The sequence below is a fragment of the Dryobates pubescens genome, chromosome 7 (genome assembly GCF_014839835.1).
Source record: "Dryobates pubescens isolate bDryPub1 chromosome 7, bDryPub1.pri, whole genome shotgun sequence".
NCBI lineage: Eukaryota > Metazoa > Chordata > Aves > Piciformes > Picidae > Dryobates > Dryobates pubescens.
Window position 1 is genome coordinate 26,262,816 of NC_071618.1, and position 25,066 is coordinate 26,287,881.

Sequence of the window (25,066 nt, forward strand, 5' to 3'; positions counted from 1 at the left end):
GCCTCCACTCCTACTGCCCCTCATGAACACGAGACAAATGAAAACAACTCAAGTAATGTTAGACTGAGACAAGGTCTAATACTCCCCCAGATTTTGCCTTGTATGTTCAAGGAAATTTGTCCTGCATTCTTAACCTAGGCCTTCTCACTTTACGTAGTCTCTGCGCCCTCTGTCTACAGTTAGGTATTTTGTGGAATGTCTTCCTCTCATATGCCAGAAGTCCATTTTTTTGTAGCCTATGCTTAAACCACCTTAGTCTTTAGTGGTACACAACTGAACAGAAGATACAACCCTGCCTGCAGATTTTTGCTACTGTTGGTTGTGGGCTTTGTTTTGTTGTGGGTTTTTTTTGTGTTTGGGTGTGTGGTGTTGTTTTTTGGTGGGGGTTTGGTTTGTTTTTTGTGGGAGTTGTTTGTTTGTTGGCACCACAAAAGCAACAACAACAAAAAAATCTAAAGACAAAGAAGAAAGCCAACCAAATGACACTTGAACATTTCCACAGAAGGGCAACAAAGCTGGGGAGGGGTTTGGAGCACAAACCCTATGAGGAGAGGCTGAGGGAGCTGGGGTTGCTTAGCCTGGAGAAGAGGAGGCTCGGAGGAGACCTTCTTGCTCTCTACAGCTACCTGAAGGGAGGTTGTAGGCAGGTTGGAGTTGGTCTCTTCTCCCATCATTGGAGATGTTTAGGAGGAGACTTGATAGGGTGCTTGGTGCCATGGTTTAGTTGATTAGGTGGTGTTGGATGATAGGTTGGATGTGATGATCTTGAAGGTCTCTTCCAACCTGGTCTATTCCTATTCTTACCTTTTTGGCTCAGGGCTTCTGAAAACAGGATGGTGTCCCATTACTTCATAGGTCTGGATAGACTGTTCTTCTTTTCTTTGTAATCAGTAGTTTGTCCAATAGGTTTTCATTATCTACAATATTACTGTCTACAGCATCCTACCAGGAGAATTTTTGAACTTGCTACCTGTTTTCACTTAATGACAAAACAACTACTGGTATTTTTATTTTCTAATACACATTTAGAAAATAGCTTAAAATTTTGTTATTCACCAATAGATTAAAATTAACAGCTGGAGTAACAAATAGTGCATTTTAAAATTGGTTAAGAATAATTTTAAAAACTCCTCAAAACCAGCACACAAATCCTGAATTCTGTTCTTCTGGCTGTGGAACAGATTTGGACCATTCTGTAGTCTGAGCTGCTTTTGTTTTCCTTCCCAGAGTCTTCATCAAGTTATGTGAGGTGAGAATAAAGGCAGTTGGAATACACTGAAATGTCTTCTTTCCTTCTTTCCCATTTGAGATACAATTGATACTTCAACAGGAAAGTTTAGTCTCCATTTTGAGAATCATTTGGTCAGCCAAAATTATTGAAACTCTTGAGATTGCCTGTATTTAGCAAAGCTTGAAACTTCATGCTAAACTTAAAACTAATCTTGTTTTTTCAGACTGAAAACCTAGAGAGTACAGTAACCATACCAGATATCAGATTGCACAGCAACCCTTCAGCTTTTAATGTTTACTGCAATGTCCGCCATTGTGTGTTGGAGTGGCAAAAAAAGGAAGCATCTGTATCTTTGGCTTCAAAGAACAGTGTACAGAGTGGGGATTCAGACAGTGATGAAGAGGAGGAATCCAAAGAGCCACCTATTAAACTTCCAAAGGTAAGTGACTGGATACTTTTAAAAGTCTACCATGTATGTGATCTAAGCTTGCTATGTTCTTTATGGGGAGTAGAGAACAGCAATACAAGTTAAGCTGCTTGGAAAACACCTACAGTTTTCTTTGTAGTCCATCCAGTCCAGAGTCATCTAATTTGATCAGTTCAGAAGATCCACGTTCTGACAAATAATAAATGTTAAAGTCAACTTGATGTTAGGTAAAAATTTGACTTGCACTTCTTTATTAGTATTAGTACTTGACAATAACCTAGAACCTCAAAAGTCCACAGGCAATGCCAATGCAGCAGCTCTCACACCTGTCAGAAGCTACTAGCTGGTAGTGATAAAGGGTACTTTCTCTTGTTCTACCACTCAAAGTATAATTATTTCTGCTTTTGGAATTCAGTTGTTGGAATGTTTTCTAAGACTATTTACCAAGAATACATTTAATGGCAGCAACTATCAGTTATTCTTACTGCCACAGTTTTCTGATGTTCACTTTTATTTTTTGGTTTTGGTACCTTTTGGCACTGCTAACTATGGACAGTTAATAATGCACATTTTAGCCATTATAGCTCAACAGGGTGAGGTTTGTACTATTTAAGTCTTCTATGCTTATAGAAGGATTAATGGTGGAAAGTCATAAATATAGATATGAGTTACTGATTTCTAAAGTATTTTTTTAAACTTGCTTTGCTAACCATAGCTAATGGGGGATTTTTTTTTTCCTCAGAGTAGTTTTATTGATTTGATAAGTAATTGTTAAAAAAGGGGTTTGCTTCCACCAATATTAAACTTAAAACTGGGTTATGGGTGATCCATAAAAGCCCTGTACTGAAAGAGCAAATGCTGGTTTAAGACGATTAAGGTGGAATTAACTGTCTTAGATATTTCTGCAGTGGCATACATTTTGTTGCTTAGCTAATAAGCTTAAGCAAAGATAAATATTTTCAACCTGTATCAAAAAAATAAAAGAACAGTAATTACTCTCCTGACAAACTGACTTTAAGTATTAAAATTAAGAGAATGTATAACCCATGTCAAGTATTTGTATAGTGGAAATTAATGCAGAGTATTATGTATTCTTAAATGAACGTAGAAGCATGAGTATTGGGCAGTTAGGAGAGGAAAGACCAAGAAAATAAAACAATAGTCTAGATAAGACTTCTTGAAGAAAATAGGTGGGGTTTTTTGGGAATTAATTGTGGGTTATAATGGCTGTGTCCAGGCTAGAATATTATGTACCTTTCATAAGGTAGATTTACACTTTTTTCAATCTGAAGCGTCAAAGGTGGTGCAAAGGGAGCAGGAGGGTGACTGCATGGAAAATGGCAGGTTGTGTCACAGACCAAGGCTGCAGCAGTGCTTGTTTTGCTGCAGAGACTTTTCAGAAGGCACTGAAACCAAGATTAAAATGTCTTAGAAAGAGATGCTTACTCTGTCTTTCAGTGCAGTTTGAAGACTCCAAACACATAGTGAAGGTCTAAAGATACAGTCTCTTATTTTAAATGAGTTAACTGCTTATTTTTCTTGTATTGTCATCATTATTCCATATTGGGTTTGAGAAGGAAGTTGAGAATGAGCAGTCTGTGGAGGGAGGCATAACTGAAATCTCAGAATATTCAGGAATTCTAACAGGGAAAGTAAGGAGTGGCTCAAACAGTGCTCTTACAGATGTTGTACTGATTGGTACAATGCAGTATGAGTTGTAGTGGCAAGCAACTCTTATTTTTTGTATCCTCAAAAATAAATCCAGAGACTTTGAAGGGGAAAGTACTCCTGTTACTAGCATCAGCTGTCAAATATGTCATTACTCAAGTTGGAAAGTCAAATTGCGAGCCAATTCTGGCTTTACTGGCTCACATTAATGAGCAAGGAAAGAGGTCTGTCAAAGGTGAACTTGATAGAAATTAGAAGCACTCAGAGACAGTTTGTCTTACCTTGTCCAAAAATTTAAGTTTCCTTATTTTTCCAGGGAACTGTTTGTTTTAGATATGCTCTTCCATAGGATGACACTACTTCTGTTGTGATATTTGCTAGTACAGTTGCATAGGTGGGTTCTTTATTTTTAATTACCATTGTATTGTGTATTACATTTTTGTTATCCAAATAGCTCTCTTGTTCTGTAAACATTGGCATATACCTCTAGTGATGTAAAATCTGTACTTCTTTAGATCATTGAAGTTGGATTATGTGAAGTCTTTGAACTGATAAAGGAGACAAGATTTTCTCATCCATCCTTGTGTCTCAGGAGTCTGCAAGCCCTACTTAATGTACTCCAGGGCCAGCAACCAGAAGGCCTGCAGTCAGAGCCTCCTGAAGTCCTAGGTAACACCTCATCTGTTACTGTCTTTGTATTAACATGCATCTGTACTGACAGAAGGAAATGGTTCCTAGCAAATACTTAAGAGATAGTTACATGTTTGTTCTTAACTGAGTAACTTGATTCTGTAGTGTGAATGCTCTGTGGTGTATGTAACCTGCACTTCTTCAGCATTAATCATTTGTAGAACAGGAGTGTTGGCACATAAGGGTATATATTGATAAAAACTCATGTATTTTTCCTGTGTGATGGGGAGTTTCACTGAAACATGGTAGCTAACCTTAAAATGCATACAAATTGTGATTTGTCTTACTGAAGCTATAAAATACTTGGTCTTAATGGAAAGAAGATAGTTCTATAGTTAAATTCTCTTCTGATCTGCTGTTGTAATCTGTAGCTTAGCTATTTAATGTTGTAATTTATATAAAGCTATATATAAAATAGTGTTCTTGCTTTTATTTCATCTAGCCATCCAAAAGCTTCCCTGAAGATCAGTTTTTCTTTTAATGATATTTAAAGTGAATGTTAAACCCCTGATGGCTTTGAGTCTGTGATTGATTATATATTTAAGTTAAAATCTAATTATCTTTGGTTAATTCACAGCTTTACTGGCTTATAGAACTGCAAGGAGGGCTAGGCTGTAGCATATGTTGTTTAAGAGTAAGAAAAATAAAATGCATTGAGACTTTCTATGTATGTTTTCCTATGCTTTGACTCAACACTATTCCATTTTCAAAGATGATAGTAATTTGTTACATAAGTTTTTACTTTATGTTTATGTCCAGAGTATTAAAAAGCTGCAAAGATGGCTTCTGTCTTGATTGCTGCCTTAGAAATTATATATACTATCAAAAAAATTGAGCTGGATTTCTGTTCAGACCTGGATTGTTACAGATGTTTACTGCTAAACAGTGCTTGAGAAGAGCTACTGTGATCAAAATTATTTGCAAGCTTTGATTTGAAATTCTTGTTTCTGAGAAAGGAGATGTGTGTCATCATGGGTAATGGTCTTAAAAATGAAACAAGACCTACACATCTTGGTGATGAGGTAGACTAATAAGCAGGTGAAATAAGTCGCTCTGGGCCGTTTCTTATTAATGTGTTCCACTCTTAACAGAAGGACTTTGTTTTTCTTGTTCTCTGACCATTATGGTTATCAAGATTGGGTTTTTTCCTAGCTGAAAAAGAAGGAAAAGTTAAGAATGTTTGAGATCTCTTAAATAAGATGCTTTCTTTCTAAACTTTATTACTGAGAAAAGATGAATCATACATTTTGTCATTCAATGGTGAATTAAACTTACTTGGTATGATTTGTGACTTGTCTGTGTAATTATTGTGTTTTATCTGCAGAATCCCTGTTCCAGCTTCTTCTGGAAATCACTGTCCGAAGCACAGGCATGAATGACAGTACAGGACAGTCCTTGACAGCTCTGTCCTGTGCTTGCCTCTTCAGTTTGGTAGCTGCATGGGGAGAGACAGGAAGAACATTGCAAGCAATCTCTGCTATCCTCACCAATAATGGCAGCCATGCTTGTCAAACTATTCAGGTCTTGTACTTAAACTTCTCTGTATCTGGGAATTTATGTAAATTATATGTGCATGAGTTCTGAGAAGATCTATTGTGTAAATTCAGTCAACTTTGTCCCTTGCTGTTTTGGAGATAAGAGGAGGTATTTCTTTGTCTTTAGCTGGATGTAGAACAGAAAATACAATGTTTTTTCACTCCCTCACAATTTCTTTTACTATGTAGGTGCCAACCATTTTAAACTCTCTTCAGCGGAGTGTACAGGCAGTTTTGGTGGGCAAAATCCAAATCCAGGACTGGTTCAGTAATGGAATAAAAAAGGCAGCCTTGATGCACAAATGGCCACTGAAAGAAATATCTGTAGATGAAGATGATCAGTGCCTACTTCAGAGTGATGGTTTTTTCCTCTATCTCTTATGTAAAGATGGACTTTACAAAATAGGCTCTGGATATAGTGGGACAGTGAGGGTAAGGTGAAAATTTTTTTCTTTGCTCTTCTGTCTCTTTTCTCCTTGTGTGAGGAATGATAGTTAATATTTTAACTTGTATCAGTCAGGGTTGGAAGAGACCACAAGGATCATCTAGTTCCAACCCCCCTCCCATGGGCAGGGACACCCCACACTAGATCAGGCTGGCCAGAGCCTCATCCATCCTGCTCTTAAACACCTCCAGGGACGGGGCCCCAACCACCTCCCTGGACAACCCATTCCAGGGCTTCACCACTCTCAGGGTGAACAACTTCCTCCTCATGCCCAGCCTGAATCTCCCCACCTCCAGCTTCATTCCATTCCACCTAGTCCTCTCACTCCCTGATATCCTGAGAAGTCCCTCCCCAGCCTTCTTGTAGGCCCCCTTCAGATACTGGAAGGCCACAATAAGGTCACTTCAGAGCCTTCTCTTCTCCAGACCAAACAGCCCCAACTCTTTCAGTCTGTCCTCATAGGAGAGGTGCTCCAGCCCTCTAATCATCCTCATGGCCCTTCTCTGGACACGTTCCAGCACGTCCATATCCCTCTTGTAACAGGGGCTCCAGAACTGGATGCAGTACTCCAGGTGGGGTCCAACCAGAGCTGAGTAGAGGGGGAGAATCACCTCCCTTGACCTGCTGGCCACACTTCTCTTGATGCAGCCCAGGATCTGATTGGCTTTCTGGGCTGCAAGTGCACGTTGAGAGCTCATGTTGAGCTTCTCATCCACCAGCACCCCCAAGTCTCTCTCCTCAGGGCTGCTTTCCAGCCAGTCACTGCCCAGCCTGTATTTGTGCCTGGGATTGCCTCGAACCAGATGCAGGACCCTGCACTTGGTCTTGTGGAACCTTATGAGGTTGGCTGCTTCAGCTCAGAATCTTTTGCTTACTAATTATCAGTTCTTGCACGATTTGTTTAAAGCCTTCTGGTTATTTCTCTGAGAACTGTATACCATTTTCTTAAAATTTTCTCACTATGGTTGAAGACATTGCTTAGATTGTGTGAAATTGCCGCTCTGGTATTTGTCAAATAACTGGACTTCTTTGCTTTTCAGGGCCACATATACAATTCTACATCTCGCATCAAAAATAGAAAGGAAAAAAAGTCTTGGTTAGGCTATGCTCAGGTAAGTGGATACTTAAAACACGCATCCCACCTCTCAACCCTCATGAGTAATTTAAGTAGACCTTGCTTTGATTAAGTGAAAGGGCATACTTTATTGTCCTTTGGCTTTAGTTACAGAAAATCTTTTTTATTGGTACTGACTTTTAAACTGTGGGAGATGAGAAACATCTGATGGTATTGGCATATAGAAAGGAGTAATGAAAAGTGTTACTGATGTGTGCTGCCACTGGAAAGACTTTCTCTGAATTTGATGATTTGAGGTGTAAATCTGTGATTTGTGCACTCAATCGATATCCTTTGTAAAGAAGCCTGTGGATTTATAAATGTGCTGTTGCCACAAAATAGAGTAAAAGTCCTTGGAAGATCTATGTGAAAACACATTTTAAAGCATTTGCACTAAAATATGCATGTGGTGATTTGGTTGGGGGAGAGCTGAAGGTGTCTAAATAATAAGTAAAGATAACTGTTGATGCTATCACTGCAGTTAACTGTACTAGGATTTCTGATTTTTTTTATTATTTTTTTTTAGAGTTAGTCAGTTTGGGGAATCTTGACATTTTCTTATACCTTTGCTATTCATTATAGAAATAGTGGTTTGGTATTTTTTTAAATCCTGCTATTATGTCTGTGCACTCTTTGTCTCAACTTCTTCAAGCAAAGCCAAACAAGAAACCTCCTCAACAAATGAGAAATTGTATTTCATCAAAAAGTTACTTCATTTTTTAACTGCTGAGCAGCTTTTACTGTATATTTACTTTCAACTGGGTGATCTCATTGTCCTAATGTCACAGTATCACAGTATCACCAATGTTGGAAGAGACCTCAAAGATTATCAAGTCCAATCTGTCACCACAGACCTCATGACTAGACCATGGCACCAAGTGCCACGTCCAATCCCCTCTTGAACACCTCCAGGGACGGTGACTCCACCACCTCCCTGGGCAGCACATTCCAATGGCGAACGACTCTCTCAGTGAAGAACTTTCTCCTCACCTCGAGCCTAAACTTCCCCTGGTGCAGCTTGAGACAGTGTCCCCTTGTTCTGGTGCTGGTTGCCTGGGAGAAGAGACCAACCCCCTCCTGGCTACAACCACCTTTCAGGTAGTTGTAGAGAGCAATAAGGTCTCCCCTGAGCCTCCTCTTCTCCAGGCTAAACAATCCCAGCTCCCTCAGCCTCTCCTCATAGGGCTTGTGCTCAAGGCCTCTCCCCAGCCTTGTTGCCCTTCTCTGGACACGTTCAAGTGTCTCAATGTCCTTCTTAAACTGAGGGGCCCAGAACTGGACACAGTGCTTGAGGTATGGCACCTTTGAAGTGAAATTGTTCATGACAAATATATATTCTATTTTTAGTTCTCGTGTGTGTATATATACATGCATGTGTTTTTTATATATATACACACATGTTTAACTGTGCTTAGTTTTTCTTTCTGTGGGTTTGTTTTTTCTCATTTCACAGAGACTGATTTATCTAGGAAAAACACAAGTAGTTTAGATGGAAAGAAAGGTAGTGGTTGCATTTTCCTGTTACTAGGTGAGTGGAAAGTGGGAACGAGAACGCTGGTTTTTACTGCGTTTGTAGCTTTTAACCATAATTGTGTGGACAGAATTGCTATTTGTTGCTTTAGAAGCTATGTATGAGGTTTAGCACACTGACTGACAGTGTGTAAAAAGTGTAGAGGAAGGAGGCAAAATTTCTGGGGCTTGTTGCAGAATTTGGTAGGGAAAAGTAGATTATCAAAATGAAGCAAATTTGGTCTTAAAAGTAATTTTCCAAAATTTTGCACAATACTTAAAATTATTATTGCGTTTTGTTTTTCACTTTTCATAATATCTCGATGTAGTTAACAATATTTTCATACCTCTGTGTATTCTTACCCTTCACAGGGTTATTTATTATATAGAGAAGCGAATAGTCACAGTATGACAGCCATAAGAATAAACCCTGAAACTTTGGAGCAAGACGGTACAGTTACTTTGCCAGGTAAGAACATTTAGATATTTGAAGGCATGGTTGCAGTTGACTGTTTCACCCACTGTATTTTCAGCTTAGTGGAAGAGACATGGCAACAGATTCTCAGATCATGGGTTGACCTGCTTCTTTGTTTTCCGTGTGCTGTTTTAGACTATCTGCAATATTTTGTTGAGAGTTTTTTTGCATCTTACTCTCAACTACTGGAAGAATATTGCAGTATCTTAGAAGGTGTGGTCATCAAAATTTGAAGACTTTGAGAGTTCATATTGAGATACCAATTTTTGTTTTCCGTACTTAAACTTTGAGTGTTTGGCTCAGAGTTGACTTTATTTTCCACACCTCTTATGTGTTAGGTAGTTACAAGCTATGACCGATACCATTCGGTATTATTACCCACTCAAATAGAAGGGCACAAGAATGTTTTCCAATGAAACAGTGATCAGAAGAAAGATTCTGGTTTGCATCCTAACATAAATAATAGAAGGCACTGACTGAAATCAGTCAGAAAAAAAATCTCTAGGCTTTTTGTATTTTGAACACAAACAGTAGTTTTTTGGAACAAATTGTGACTGTAGAATCTTGTCAATGCAGCTTTCTGCAGCTTCTTAAAATGTGGATTTCTGTTTAAGCCACTTGGTCTTTGTCGGACTGTATGAGACATTTGAGTGAGAGCACATTCAAGGACCTGGCAAATTGCCTTGTAGGATTGTTTTTCCATTTTCTTCACCTTAAGGCAGCTTCTTCAACCAGTAGGATCCTTTGAAGTCCTTAATTATGTTATCAAACAAATCAATGCTTTTCATGCAGATCTTGAGAGGGGCTTGAGCACATTTAAAGGCTACACCTCTGAACTGTTAGTTTTTCTTCTGCAAATCTCAGTGACAAATGCCATTCTGCAAGACATCCACGTTTCTACTATAAAGAAGGGCAGATTAAACAAGTGTGGTTTCTAAACAAGAATGTATCAATCTTGTAGTGTCAAAGCATCTGAGAGGGGCTTGAGCACATTTAAAGGCTACACCTCTGAACTGTTAGTTTTTCTTCTGCAAATCTCAGTGACAAATGCCATTCTGCAAGACATCCACGTTTCTACTATAAAGAAGGGCAGATTAAACAAGTGTGGTTTCTAAACAAGAATGTATCAATCTTGTAGTGTCAAAGCATCTGGAAGTACCCATTCAGAAGTCCTTTAAGATGTTTCACATAGTTGCATTTTATGTTTTCTGATGGTGTCCAAGTGGACACTAGGTGTTCTTCATAACTCCTACCCCCTTTGTGTTTTTATTATGGTATGTGGACATGATCCTATCCGGGGTTAATCTCTTCAAATGCCTGGGTTGGTGATAATATATTTAAATGAGGTATTCATATTTATTCATACAGGGATGCTTAGGAGATTAGAAGTTCATTAGGAGATGTGATTAGGAGTTGATCCTAGCTACAAGTCTTGTGACCTTAGGAAGCTCAGTGAACTATAGAACATTATCTTTTCCTTTCTTAGACAGTAGGATCCACCAGCTTCTTGAAACCATAAACTTTTTTCCAAAGGACAGTCTTTCTGCTCTGATACATTAGCTAACAAATCTGAACATGCGTCTGGAACTACCAGCCTCGATCAGCATTCTTGTATCTGATGCCTGTGCTAAGTTTCATATGCTGTCCTGGAGCAGTGCATCTGTATTCCTGGACCAAATATCATAAAAAGAATCCCTGAGTTCTATGAGAATTTCTAGGTGACTGGACCCAGATATGTAGAGGAGGTTTTAATCTTGAACATTTCTTTTAACAGTGATGCTTACTATGTATTTTAAAGAAAAGCTGCTGTGTTCAGCTGAAGAAGTCAAAGTTACATCATATATGCTTTCATTGTTTTTTTAAGTAGCTCATGAGCCACTATTGGAGCTCAGGGCTATTCACTTAGTCTGAAAAGTATTGCTGAGGGTAGCCTACATGAGCTCAAGTACTTCCTAGCAAGCACAGTATGCACCATATAAATATGGAAGGTAATGCTTGAAAGTGATTCTTGAAGGTGCTAAGCAGGCTATAATTAACAGGTGTCTGTAGATATGTCCTTTTAAGTAAAATAAAAGCTCTTTCTGTTATAGTCATCTCCAGGCAGAAACCTTGGATATCTCAGTCCACAGTCTTTTCTTCAGGTTATGAAGCAGATGCTGTCAAGTACATGTCCTTCAGTATTTTTTGAAGAGGTCACTTTCCTTTGTGCAATCAATGAAACAAGCTGTATATCAATCTCTCTCTTAGTAGCTCCATCAGTGAAGTAAGGAGGGAAGAAGTAGTGCAGGAATCCACTTTTCATCTTGTGGAGACAGTCTTTTTGTTTGTGTGGGTGGGTTGTTGGTTTGGGTTTTTGGGTTTTATTTTTTTCCTCTCTAATATGGGTGGACTTCTTTATTGTTTTTTCTTCAAAATAGCTAACCTGTTTTCAATAAACATGTAATGCATTCAAGTATATGCTTTATAAGTTTTCAGTGGATTTGATAATGGCCTTATTTAGGAAAAAACCTTTGAGCAAGGAGAAGGACGTAACACTTGCAGAAAATTAGAGTTTTGATGTAGTACAATTGCTTAGAATACACGTCACAGGTGCATACTAAAAGCTTTTACAGTTAAATATTGGGCTGACCACTTGGATTTGATACATGCTTTAACTGTTAGAGAGAAGAGTATTGTATGTGTTTGAGAGGAGATCCTGGCACATAACAAGGTATTAGGAAAACAGTGTGATCTCTTGTGGTACTTTGGCCCTGGCCTGGAGGCCAGATGCCCACCAAAGCCACTCTATCACTCCCTCTCTTAAGCGGACAGGGGGAGAGAGGAGGAAAAAAAAAATATAACAGAAGCCAGTAGTAGGACAGGAGCAATTTTAATAACACTAATAAGCAAATAGCAACAGACCGCATGGAAGCAGAACGCAGAGAGAGAGAGATGTCAGTCTCTACTTCCCATCAGCAGGACGACGGTCGGTCTCGGCGAGCAGGGCTCTCTAAGCTTGGTGGTTACTTGGGAGGATAGATGCCATGGACGAATCCCCACACTTCCTCTTTCACTTCATTCTTGTACCTGAGCTGATGCCATATGGTATGGAATACCTCTTTGGCCAGTCTGAATCAGCTGGCTCAGCCCCTCCCAGGATTTTGCCCACCTCCTCAATGTACTCTTGGGGCAGGGAAACGTTGAAAGGACACAGCCTGGATATTTATTCAACAGTAGCCAAAACGCTGCTATGTTATCAAGTACTGCTGCAAAAACACAGCACTAGAAAGATGCTGTGAGGTGAATTGACTCCAGACCTGTCCAACCCAATACATCTCTTTAGACAAATGAGAAGTCACAAATAATTCTGACCAATGCATTAGAAGCAGAGAACTGATTGTGTGTGTATGATAATATAAACTGTGTGCTTCATCTTTCTCTCACAGATTGTCATACTGAAGGGCAGAACATCCTTTTCACTGATGGAGAATATATTAATCAAATAGCAGCATCTAGAGATGTAAGTATTACATATGATAGGAAACGTATTTTTCTCACAACTGAATTGTTCTATTTTACAATATTTATAACTTCCTTTTTGCTTAATGTATGGCTTTTTCTTCTCTATTAAAACTAAAGAAGAAATTCCTGTAACTCGAGATAGAATAGAATAAACGAGGTTGGAAGAGACCTTCAAGATCATCGTGTCCAACCCATCATCCAGCACCACCTAATCAACTAAACCAAGCACCCTATCAAGTCTCCTAAACACCTCCAATGATGGTGACTCCACCACCTCCCCAGCCAGCACATTCCAATGGGAAATCAGTCTCTCTGTGTAGAATTCCTTCCTAACATCCAGTCTGAACCTCCCGTGGTGCAGCTTGAGACTGTGTCCTCTTGTTCTGGTGTGGGTTGCCTGGGAAAAGAGACCAGCCCCCACCTGTCTACAACCTCCCTTCAAGTAGTTGTAGACAGCAATAAGGTCGCCCCTTAGCCTTCTCTTCTCCAGGCTAATCAACCCCAGCTCCCTCAGCCTCTCTTCATAGGGCTGTGCTCCAAAATCCTCCGTAGCTTTCTTGCCGTTCTCTGGACACCTTCCAGCAAGTTAACATCTTTCCTAAAGTGAGTGGCACAGAACTGGACACAAGACTCAAGGTGTGGCCTAACCAGTGCAGTGTACAGGGGCAGAATGACGTCCCTGCTCCTGCTGGCCACACTGTTCCTGATGCAGGCCAGGATGCCATTGGCCCTCTTGGCTGCCTGGGCACACTGCAGGCTCATGTTCAGCCTGCTGTCAACCAGTTCTCCAAAGTCCCGCTCTGCCTGGCCACTCTCCAGCCACTCCGACCCCAGCCTGTAGCACTGCATGGGGTCGTTGTGGCCGATGTGCAGAACCCGGCACTTGGATGTGTTAAATCTCATGCCGTTGGACTCTGCCCATCTGTCCAGCCTGTCAAGGTCCCTCTGCAGAGCCTCTCTACCCTCCAGCAGATCAACTCCTGCCCCCAGCTTGGTGTCTGCAAATTTACTGATGATGGACTCAATGCCCTCATCCAGATCATCAATAAAGATGTTAAAGAGCATGGGGCCCAGCACTGATCCCTGGGGCACACCCCTACTGACTGGCCACCAGCTGGATGTGGCACCATTCACCACCACTCTCTGGGCTCGGCCCTCCAGCCAGTTCCTAACCCAGCGCAGAGTGCTCCTGTCCAAGTGATGGGCTGACAGCTTGGCCAGGAGTTTGCTGTGGGGGACAGTGTCAAAGGCCTTGCTGAGGTCCAGGTAGACTACATCCACAGCCTGCCCCACATCACCATAGAAGGAGATCAGGTTGGTCAGGCAGGACCTGCCCTTCCTAAATCCATGAGATAATGAGAAACAGCCACTTTTATGCATAAAGGAGCAGCATTTTGGTATTTATCCCCACAATTTTGATTTGTAATGTATTTTTCAGTTTTTCTGTTTTTTTTAAGATATGTTTTCCTTAAAATTTTGTTGCTGTTTGAGAGAAAAAAAATCTTAGACATGGGATAATGACTTTCTAATACATTATACTGCAGGGTCTCTGTGGGATAAGCTTCTTAAAGATTAATCTTAATTTTATTTTTTTCTAATTTATTTTCCTGCAAGTGCTTTGGTGCTTGTTGGGGAATTTCAGCCAAACTTAATGGAAGGGGCATGAAAGATAATACGTTCCAAGAGATTTTATATGAAAAGTGCCTATTGGGCTAAAGCTATGGAAACCCGAAGTAGTGCTTCTACTAGGGGCAAAGCAGTTCTAGCTATTCTGTTATTACAGTCTTAGTTCTGGACTGGTCATAGCATTTTGATAGTGAAAAAGCTGTAGTAGAGAGATTGGGCGGGGTTGGCAAGAGATGCCAGACATGCCACTGTAAGAAAGTCCTGTGAATGGAGCAACTGTTGTATTTAACATGGCCCAATGAAGATACTTCATCAGCACTTGTAATCAGAAATTTGTTTTAGCTATTTATTAAAGTAGTAACTCTTAAACTCTTAATTTATGCAGAATTGTGGGTTCCTAATGAGAAGTTTTTGAGGGGCTTGTAAGTAGTTATCAAAGCAAGATTTCTGTGAGTTTCAGTTAATTATTTCTCTAGCAGTTCACTATTGTCATTGCGTTCACATTTTCGTGGAAGGTAATACATGTTTAAGGTTGATCTGAAGCTCGTCCTACTTGGCACTTCTTTTCTAATAGATATGCTACTTTATCAATGTATCCTCTGATAATTTACTCTGAAATGTTATTACTCAGAACTGAAATAATGCATTTATAATACAGTATAAAGTAGATTATTTATTTATTTGCAGGATGGTTTTGTAGTGCGAATATTTGCAACAAGTACTGAGCCAGTGCTGCAACAAGAGCTGCAGCTTAAGCTTGCAAGAAAGTGCTTACATGCCTGTGGCATTTCATTGTTTGATCTGGAGAAAGACTTGCACATTATCAGTAAGTCCTTTGCTTTGGAGGTTAATAACAAGCCTAGTAATTCGAATAACAAAACCAAACCACTGCATTTCTCTTTGTTTGCCTTTATTATGTCCAGCAAGATAAAGCTCTATTATAATATGTGGTGAAGTATAATGGGTTAGAAACTGCTTATGCTTTATGCATTCATGTACTCATTGTGAACCACCTTTTCTGTCTATAGCAATATATATATAGTTTTCCAGTGTTCTGTGTAATAAATACCTAATTGTTTGAAGCTTGGACTTAATAATAGTGCTTGTGTAACACAAACAATCTATAGATTAAGTCCTTTCTCTGGGTCAAAGTTAACAAAAGTTAAAAAGACTGCTGGATGGATTAATGGAATAGAAATATGTTTAAAGATAAGAAACATGTGGAAGCCATCTTGTCCTTAGGATTCGAGATGCAAAATTATTGCTACTTGGGGGAAAGTTCACTTGGCCTTTTCTTTGGGGTTTTTTGCTCTGGTGTCTGCTTTTTGCACTATCAGAGTAAATGCATGTTTGACTGCGTGGACCTTCTGCCTAACCAAATGCAGTTGCTATTACCCTAGTGCTTTTTTCTCTTTGAACAACTCTGCCAGGTCTAGCCCAGTAAACCTTTTTGTGGCAGTAAAATTTTGTTTCACTTCTAACTTTCTTGGAACCTTTGTTATGGCTCTCTAACAGAGTTAGGTGGAGTTAGGTCTATAAAATGGTCTGTGAAACTGCCTGGTTACCCTGTCCAGTTAACATATCTTGTACACACAGGTACAGGGTTTGATGAGGAGTCAGCTGTCCTTGGTGCTGGAAGAGAGTTTGCACTGATGAAGACCGCTAATGGAAAGGTACTGAAAGTGCTCTGTAGCAAATAACCAATTACATAAATATATTTCTACCTTTTTTTTCAATTTTATTTTTTCACCAGGTATCTGTTTCCTTTCTTAGTATGTTAGAATGAATTGATGTAACTGTATTTAAGTACACTTTAACAGCTTGCTTTAAAGGAAAGAAGGCAAATGGTTATTTGAAAACAAACAAATGCCATTGAACCCACTGAGAAATCCGGAACTTGAATTTACTGCAGTTTCTGTAGTCAGTCTTGCTTAGAGACAGTGTGGGGCTTCATTTTAGATTTGGGGAACAAAAATACCTTTTGTCTACAAATAGCATACTAGCACATTTGCAAATTTTTCCCCCTTATAAGTTTCCACAGAGCGTGACTATATATAGTAATTTATTCAAATCCCATCCTCAGAGAATTATTGACTTCCCCTTAGGTAAAGTTTATTTGATTTCTTTAAACCTGTTCTTAATGATTTGATATGTTCTGCTTAGTGGAGGCTGTTATTCAGAGATTTGCGAATTTGTGGAAACTTTGAAATAATTTGGCTGTCACTATGACTTTTTACATTCTTTACCTTGTTTCTATTTTGGTTTAGGAAACAAATGTTATTTTACTCATATAGGCATAGTTCTTTTGTTTTCCTGTGTTCAGAGTTGTGTTGTTTTATTGGAGTGGAGGTTTTCCTTTAGTGCTATCCAAACTGAGTTTGGTAAAAACACTTATAAACATGTCACTGTTTTTTTTTCCCTAACAGTGTGAAACAGAATTTGATCAAGCAAAACTCTTCAAACATTAGTGGAAGCACATTAATTTGGTTTTCAGACTTAACTGCCTCTTCAATATCAGCTGTGTTTTTAGGCATGAAATACACTTTAAAAGACAATGGAAGCGGGATTTAGGTGTCCACATATGTGACCATACCCATTTTATAGTACTGTTGAGTAGTATGGCTCTGGAGGAAACTTTTCAGCTCATGTCAGTAGTTTTATATTTATTCATGTGAAATAGTTGATTTTGTGTGAAAGTTCAGGTACTCAGTGGCCACTATGCATTTACATAAGTTTTAAAAATTATTGCTGCATATTAAATTCAGTAGTAAATTGGTATTTTAAGTTGTTATAACACCATCTTGGTTTTGCACAGACCAGACGGTTCCCTTAAGTGTTTTAAGCACTTTGTTTTCTCTGAATAGTTTCTTCTGAACAGTTTGTTCTTGTGTGTTCAACTCATCTAGCCAAACAATTCTGTATGAAAACCCTGTGGTGCAGTAGGAAGCACAATTCAATATAAGGAGCATCTAATCAGACTAGTTTTCCTCTTAAGTCACAATTAATGAATGTAGGATAGAGATACTTAAGTGGTGTAAACAATGTCAGGAAAAGTTCTGTATAGCTTGAAACTACAGGATTTAAAAGCAATGCAACTTTTTCAATTATCCAAGTTTTAAGTGTTGTGACATAACTGAAAATGATTCTGTTTTCTCCTAGATTTATTATACTGGTAAATATCAAAGCCTTGGAATCAAACAAGGTGGCCCTTCAGCAGGAAAATGGGTCGAACTACCAATCACAAAATCCCCAAAGATAATTCAGTTCTCTGTTGGACATGATGGCTCACATGCCTTACTTGTTGCTGAGGATGGAAGCATATTCTTCACAGGCTCTGCTAGTAAAGGAGAGGATGGTGAATCAAGTATGTATTATGCTTCCTTTACCAGTGGGTGATAAAAGTCTATTCACTGCCTTTCAAATTGAAAACAGAGTTTTAATATTTTCCAAGAACATGTAGCATGCCATGGAGTAAGAATTTTATTCCAGCCACAGGTCCTGGCACCCATTCCACATAAAGATGTTAATACTTCTGTTTTTCCTATAAATGGGAGTCTGTTGTGACTGGAAAGTTTTCTAAACATGGCTTTTTGTTTAAAAAATAATGAACTTGTGTGTAACATTTTTTTCTGTGAAATTATTGTGCATATATTTTCATGCACAATCTTCTTAGATGGCAAGGAGGATGTTTTTTACTCCCTGCTGTTTCATAAAGTTCATAGTTCAGTCTTTATATAAAGAAAAAAATCAAAGAATCATTCCTGATGTATATATCTTGTCATGACTTTGCTAATGAAATTTTGGAGAGAAACTAGTTCAATCTTAATAAACCCCTAATTATAAAAGAAGTTATATTCTGCTTTTGAAGTGTTTGTTGGGTTTTTTTGGTAGAATGATTTGCAATGTTTGGTTTTTTTAAAGCTAAAAGCCGACGCCAGTCAAAACCATATAAACCTAAAAAAATCATTAAAATGGAAGGAAAGATTGTCATATCAACAGCATGCAATAATGGAAGCAGTTCTGTAATTTCAAAAGATGGAGAACTCTACATGTTTGGAAAAGATGCCATTTACTCTGATAGTACAAGTAAGTTAATATTTGTCTTTTCAGTGATTTCTCAACTAGAGTAATTGGATTTATTTAGTCTGGAAGTTTTTAGCCTGTGGAGATGATTTTGTGTGATCCCTGAATTTCTGCTGATTCAGTCAAATATGGCAAAAGGACAAAAAGAAAAGACCTTAAGTTCTGTAAAAAAAAACAAAACAAAACAAAACAAAAAAAAAAAACCAGCATAGCAGCCCTGGTGACAAGTACTCAAATCAGTGCTTCCTCTAAGGAGAAGAAAAATAAAGACAATTAATTGTATTAATCTGGCACTGGAAGCCACACAGGGATAAGTCACAGAAACGAGATGAGTTTTGTTATGAGCAAAAGCTGCAGGAAACCAGGCCTTATGTATTTCTGTGCTCTGAAGCCTACTTCAAATTTGCAGGTGGTCCAGTACCATCTCAATTTAAACAAAGTGTTAAAGAAACTCCTATGGTGTTACAACTCCTTTGGAACTTTTTTCAGAAGTGATTTGCAGCAGGGTTTTGTTTGGTTTTGGCATTCTTTTCTTTGCAGGATGAATGGCCTAGCCCTAATCCTCTCTTCACTTCTTATTCTAGAGCTTGGGGTTTTATATCTGCTGGTTTTCTCCCTTGCCATCAATTTAAAAATTGTTAGTATCTGCTAGCAATTATGTTATATCGCTAGATTCCTTCCACTCAACTGTTTTATGTCTTGCAGGTTTGGTAACAGATTTGAAAGGCCATTTTGTGACACAAGTAGCTATGGGAAAAGCTCACACCTGTGTGTTAATGAAGAATGGAGAAGTTTGGACATTTGGTGTAAATAATAAAGGACAGTGTGGACGAGACACAGGCTCAATGAGCCAGGGAGGAAAAGGTGAGGGACCTAGATTTAATATCACAAAGGAAAACATAGCTAAGCATTTTGTTGTAAAATGTAATTCTAATACTAAACCTGAAGTACATGCAGTGTGCTTAAAAAAAACCTCAGGTACAGATGCTTTCAGCTTCAGCTGTCAGGTATTTGGTGTTCTGAACATGCTAATAAATTTATTAATGTTAAAAATCTCAATTACTTTTCTTCTGTCATTGAAAAACGTTTTCTTTAGATGAAGGAATAAGTTTAAACTTTGTCTTACTATGTGCTATTGTCCTAGTAAGACAATCTTCTACCTTTTCTTGTTTGTGTTCAGTCTCAAGGCTCTTGTGTGCCTAAAGAGGACATGAGTACAAGTCTAAATCATTCTCCATACCCCTGTTTATTTCTATTACTCCTAAATACAGGTATGAAAAATCATATCTGTTCACCTTTGCCAAATTGGAATATTTCATACATGACAAGTAAATGATCTATTACCAAAGAGAAATGTTTCAGTTCTCTTTGAGTTGTGAAACCTAGCTATATACTCCAGCCCATGCTCAGCTTTCAAAAGTGTATGTGCTGGCTGAGCAGGCAGGTGAGGCATGCCTAATTATTGCTCTTAAAATCTGATCTGTGAGTGTTCTTCAGGGCTTCCTCAAGAGCTACTGTTGGCCCCAGAAAAACAGCTATTTCTTGTTTCAATGTCTCAATCAGGTTTTGGAGTTGAAAATATGGCAACAGCTATGGATGAAGACCTAGAAGAGGAACTGGATGAAAAAGATGAGAAGTCCATGATGTGTCCTCCGGGCATGCATAAATGGAAGCTGGAGCAGTGTATGGTGTGCACTGTATGTGGAGATTGCACAGGGTATGGAGCTAGCTGTGTTAGTAGTGGGCGTCCTGACAGAGTACCTGGAGGGTAAGCAAATGTATGGAAATATGCCTGCTATGGTGTGTTCAGTGGCTAAAGCACTTGTTGATTGTAAACTCAGTTGATGTATTCTGAAATTTAAATCTAAGATAGCATATTTAAAAGGAGTCTGTCCTTCAAAAGTCACGAGGAGGTCATCATTTTTGGAACTAGCATGCATTGGTAGGAGATGATTTAGTTCTAAATGAATTTTTGTATATTTCTCTAGTGTATAGTTTTTACTAGAAGCTGTTGAATATGAACACTAATCTGCCTCTTAACTGCTGCTGGCTTTGGGGTGTATGATTTTTTTGGGTCAAATATTTTCTGTTTTTCTTACCTTGATGTTCCACTTGTTTTTGTCTTTTACTTCAGTGCTGAACTGCATTGAAGTGCCACTGCTTTACATATTACCATTACTATTTCTCCAGCATTGCATGTGCTTTATTTCCTTATTCATATTTTCATATGATGTATATTTAATTTAATAAGGAAAAATTCCTGCTGAAAAATCAGTTCAAATCTGTATGCTGGTTTTATGCTCCCTGGCACAACACAACAGCAGCTGGGATTTAAATTAGTTACGCTTTTCTGTTTATCTCAGGAAAAATACATGTCCGCAGATGGAACAAACTAATAATGTGTGTTTTAATAACCAAGGCATCAGTAATGCATGAAAATAAAAGATAGTGATAAAGCAACTCTGTTTGCTGCAGAATCTGTGGCTGTGGCTCAGGTGAGTCGGGCTGTGCTGTATGTGGCTGCTGCAAGGCGTGTGCTAGAGAACTGGATGGCCAGGAAGCAAGGCAAAGAGGAATTCTTGATGCTGTAAAAGAGATGATACCTTTAGATCTCTTGCTAGGTAAGTGACACAAAATTAGTAAGATGGCTTTTTATTTTCTTTCTTACTGCACTTTTTCCTCAGTACATCTGTTTACATTCTTTAAAAAAACCTCAGTCACACTACTGGCTTGGGAAACAGGAATTGAAGTAACAGGTTAGATTAGAAATAGGTTCTTTTCAATTAGTCTTTCAGGTAGTATTTTTATTCTTCTGTACGATAAAACTTTGTATCTTAACGCAGTTTGTTCCAATCAAATTACTGAACTTCTAGACACATGAGTTAGTTTTAGTATGATACAGTTTAGATGGATAAAATGTTGCTCATCAGACAGATTTCTTTATTGGTGATTTTGCAAATTGGGATCACTGTGGTAAGTGAAATATTTTAAACTCGCCCTTACTGTAGATGTGTGTGCCGTTTTGACTTGTGCTGTTATAATACTAACGATGATGCTGCAAAGCTGTACTTGTTGGTTTTTTATAGTCACATGAAGACTGGGGAATATTGTTTCTTCATAACTTCCAAGAACATGGAAATCACTTTTTTAAAATATGCAGAGCACTTCCCATACCACCTCACCTAACCTCCCACCCCCCCTGAAAAATATCTACCGGGGGCGGGGGGCGGGAATACCAACTATTATGATTACTGAAAACACAAATTGGGATCTTGCCTTGTACGATCTGTTATCACAGTATTTATAATACTGTGTTCTTTCTATTTGCAATCAGCAGTTACAGGTTTTTGGAGATCAGATGTTTTCTTCCTTAATGTTTTTTATACTTTGATTACATAAAGCATAGCTGTATGGATATAGTATCTAGTGCAGGAAGCAACCATGAAATAACCAGGTGCATGACTTAAAATATTTATATATTTCTGCAATTTATCTTGGGGGGACAAGGAATAGTAAAAATAGACAATTCTGTTATACTTTGAGTGGCTTGGGTTTTTTTTATGAAGCAAAAGTTAAATGGAGACTAGATCTGGTTCTTGTGAGAAGTTTGCACTAACAGTCTCCATTATCTTCACTTATGGAGTCCTGATGCTTCCATGCAGGTATTTCTTGGTATAATTTCCTTGGGTATCACAGAAGTGGGGTTTATATTGACAATGATTGTGACAGTTGCAGCTCTGCTTCATAGGTCTCTTCTCATGCATGACCAAGGAGGAGTACGTTTTTGTGCTAACTCCTCTGCTATCAGGATCGAAAACAGTTCTTGATGCTAGTTTGAAGGGGGACCATTGACGCATTAGTTTGGAGCAAACTGAGAATGCTTCCAGGTGGAGTTTGCTCAAAAAAAAAAAGAAATTGGAAAAAGTTCATGCTTATAGTCTCTTTTTTTATTGTGTTTGTGCATGCCATGTTTTCTGATCAAAAAAGTGTGTAGCAATTTGTTTCAAATTCCTGTTATATTACCTGCTTAAAAAAGAAAGTCAGGTTTACATATAGACACATGCATTAAAGTAATTGCATATGTCTTAGTAAGCACAGAGCACACAGAGGTAAGGCAATCTTAAACTGTTTTTAATGTATCTAATAATGTTAATCTAAAATTTTAATCTGGATGAATATCTTAACCTAATTTAATGTTTTTAAAATATAAGCAATTTTTATGCTTATTTTAACAGTAATTTTTGCTGAAACTTTTTTTTGAAAAATTGAGATGACTACGAGAGCAGATAACTAAATATACATCGTAGAAGCTAAGTACTAAATACTATTCAATGATGTTGAAATTGTGACAGTGATTAAACCCAAGAAATTCAGAGATGAGATTTAAAATTTCTCTCCAAATTTACTCAACTCATTTCTTAAGTTCTAAATACTGTGTTAGAGCAGATAGTAACTAAGCTTCAGTGTTCATTTACTTCTAGGGTTTATTGCCATTGTAATAATTTTGTATATTTTACTTTCTTACTCTATGTAGCTGTCCCTGTTCCTGGGGTTAATATTGAAGAACACCTTCAGCTGCGGCAAGAAGAAAAGCGGCAACGTGTAAATAGGAGACATAGGTTGGAAGAAGGAAGAGGTACGTGACTTTTGATGAGAGCCTTGAGTAGTTTAAGCAAAGTTATTACTCAGTTTTCGAAGACAATAGAATGGGTTTGCTCCAGTGAGCCCAACATGTTAACCAAACAAAAATCAGAACCTGAATGTCTTATGTTACTTACCATGCTTTTGGAATTTCAGGAAAAATCTGTGTTTAACAAAGCTTACTCATAAGAGTCAGAATTTTAATGGTGAAGAGTAGTACTTTATACTACTTTCACATAGTAGTCTTTCATTTTTTGCTATTTTCTAGTAGAATAATAGTTTTGGAAAAACGATTTTTCATATTAAGAGTTGCCTTTATATGAAGAGTTGAAATGACTGCAGGCCTGTCTAGTGCTAGTTAGCATCATGATGATGAAGAATTTCTATTGTGTAATAATAAGTGGGAATTCTTGTTATATAAAATCAACTCTCTTACATTGGAAAAGCATGACAAAATGGACACTGACTAAATTTAAAACATTACATCGCTTCAAAATGTTCTTGCCTTGTATATTTTGTACTGTGGAATTGCTGTCAGTTTCTCCACAAACAATATGTACTGTAACAGATTTTCAGCACTGTACTTGCTTTAAGATACCTCAGTGCCATGATCTGGTGGTTAGGGACATTTAGACTGATACAGTCGGTAATATTTTAGTGAAGCATGATAATGAGGCTGGTAAGATTGTGTGTTGAGAAGATGAACAACTTCCTTGGAGTGTTATGATCTTACAAGTTCCTTCTGTGTCAATAAAACCCATTTTGATTCTCCTTACAGGAATTACATACTGGCTTTTACTCGAATACAAAAGGTGCATAGTTATAAAACTTAGTTCCTGGATTCCATGCCAGTAAACCTTGTAGGGGAAAAACTGTGGCTTTATTTCACTTGCATGTAAGAAATGACTGGTCTTATCACAAATACAGGGAAGAGAAACATTATAGTTTCCTGTGCATATGGAAAGGACATAATATTTATTTTGACTTGAATCTTTGTGGTTAATTTTAGATGTGATTTGGAGCGGGGAAACCTTCTGTTTCTTCCTTGGTCTAGGGCATGTTTGAGCTTCATTATGTTTTGCTGGCAAAGAGCAGCAGAGAAACATTTCAGTTACTGCTGTCCAGCTTTGTTGCACACGTCCATATTATATTCTCTGTCAAGAGAACATTTATATTCCATACTTACGTGCTGCTGGAGGTAGTGGATATGTCTAGCTGGAAGGGTTAAAAATAAGTCTCCCATTTCAGTTCAGAGCAACTTACATGATAAAAGAGAACAATACTTGAAGATCTGTGTTTGGTATGAAAATTTGATTTGAAAATCAGTCTTGATTACAGTCAGATGAAAAAGTTGGAGTTCTGTTGTCTCTCCATCCAAACACTGCCTTTCTCTGTGAGCTGGCAAGAATCATAGCACCGTTCTCAAACTTTTACAATACCCATATTTTCGTGAAAGAGACCAAGAGCATTTAAATGGATTTTCAGGTTTTGGAAACTGAAAAAAAAAAAATAAAATGTTAGGCTAATGTTAGAATAGGCAGGCTGCTTAGTTATTCCAGAAAGTTCTCATATTTGTGCATACATAACTGAACCGAATCCTTGCTGCTGAAATAACTATTAATGGATCCAAAGAAAGGTTTTAACCTTTTTCCTCTCTGAAAATGCTGCTTAGCCAGATAAAGGCCAGATTAGTTCTGTTAGGATCTTTCCTTCAGGTGCAGTGTTTTATTTGTCAGGATTATGATTTCTAGATCATAGTATGCTAACATGTTCTTTTATACAGGATCAAGGAGTAACAACATGTGTAGGTTTTGGTAGTAAAGAACAGGATCCAACAGTGAAGGTTTCCAATCACTCTTCAGTTACAATTGTTGATGTTTTTAAAAACAAATGTGTTCAGGATATCTTGGACATTTTATAAACAAGTGGAATGTGAAAGCCTTTTTAGTAAATACAGGAATATTTCATTCCTAAAGCAAGCAAACAAACAAAACAAAAGATCGAAGAAAATCTCTCATTTGCCTACTGAATGTTGAAATGGGAGTTACAGTTCCAGCGCAAGGCCTGAAAGAATACTGGTTTGCATACTACAGGTTTTAAAGTGTTGTAGTTGTTTGTGCT

General features: G+C 38.1%; 1 protein-coding gene across 1 annotated transcript in view; it reads left to right on the forward strand.

Annotated features, from left to right (window-relative positions):
- The window catches only part of MYCBP2 (MYC binding protein 2), a 190,005-nt gene that overhangs the window by 35,582 nt on the left and 129,357 nt on the right, over positions 1–25,066 (forward strand). The window contains exons 3-17 of the mRNA XM_054163003.1: positions 1,455–1,670; positions 3,842–3,995; positions 5,341–5,537; positions 5,741–5,983; positions 7,037–7,108; positions 8,992–9,088; positions 12,520–12,593; positions 14,909–15,047; positions 15,818–15,894; positions 17,381–17,585; positions 18,143–18,307; positions 19,010–19,168; positions 19,868–20,072; positions 20,780–20,925; positions 22,839–22,940. Coding sequence (XP_054018978.1) covers positions 1,455–1,670; positions 3,842–3,995; positions 5,341–5,537; positions 5,741–5,983; positions 7,037–7,108; positions 8,992–9,088; positions 12,520–12,593; positions 14,909–15,047; positions 15,818–15,894; positions 17,381–17,585; positions 18,143–18,307; positions 19,010–19,168; positions 19,868–20,072; positions 20,780–20,925; positions 22,839–22,940 — 2,251 coding nt within the window. The remainder of the gene's footprint in view (positions 1–1,454; positions 1,671–3,841; positions 3,996–5,340; positions 5,538–5,740; positions 5,984–7,036; positions 7,109–8,991; positions 9,089–12,519; positions 12,594–14,908; positions 15,048–15,817; positions 15,895–17,380; positions 17,586–18,142; positions 18,308–19,009; positions 19,169–19,867; positions 20,073–20,779; positions 20,926–22,838; positions 22,941–25,066) is intronic.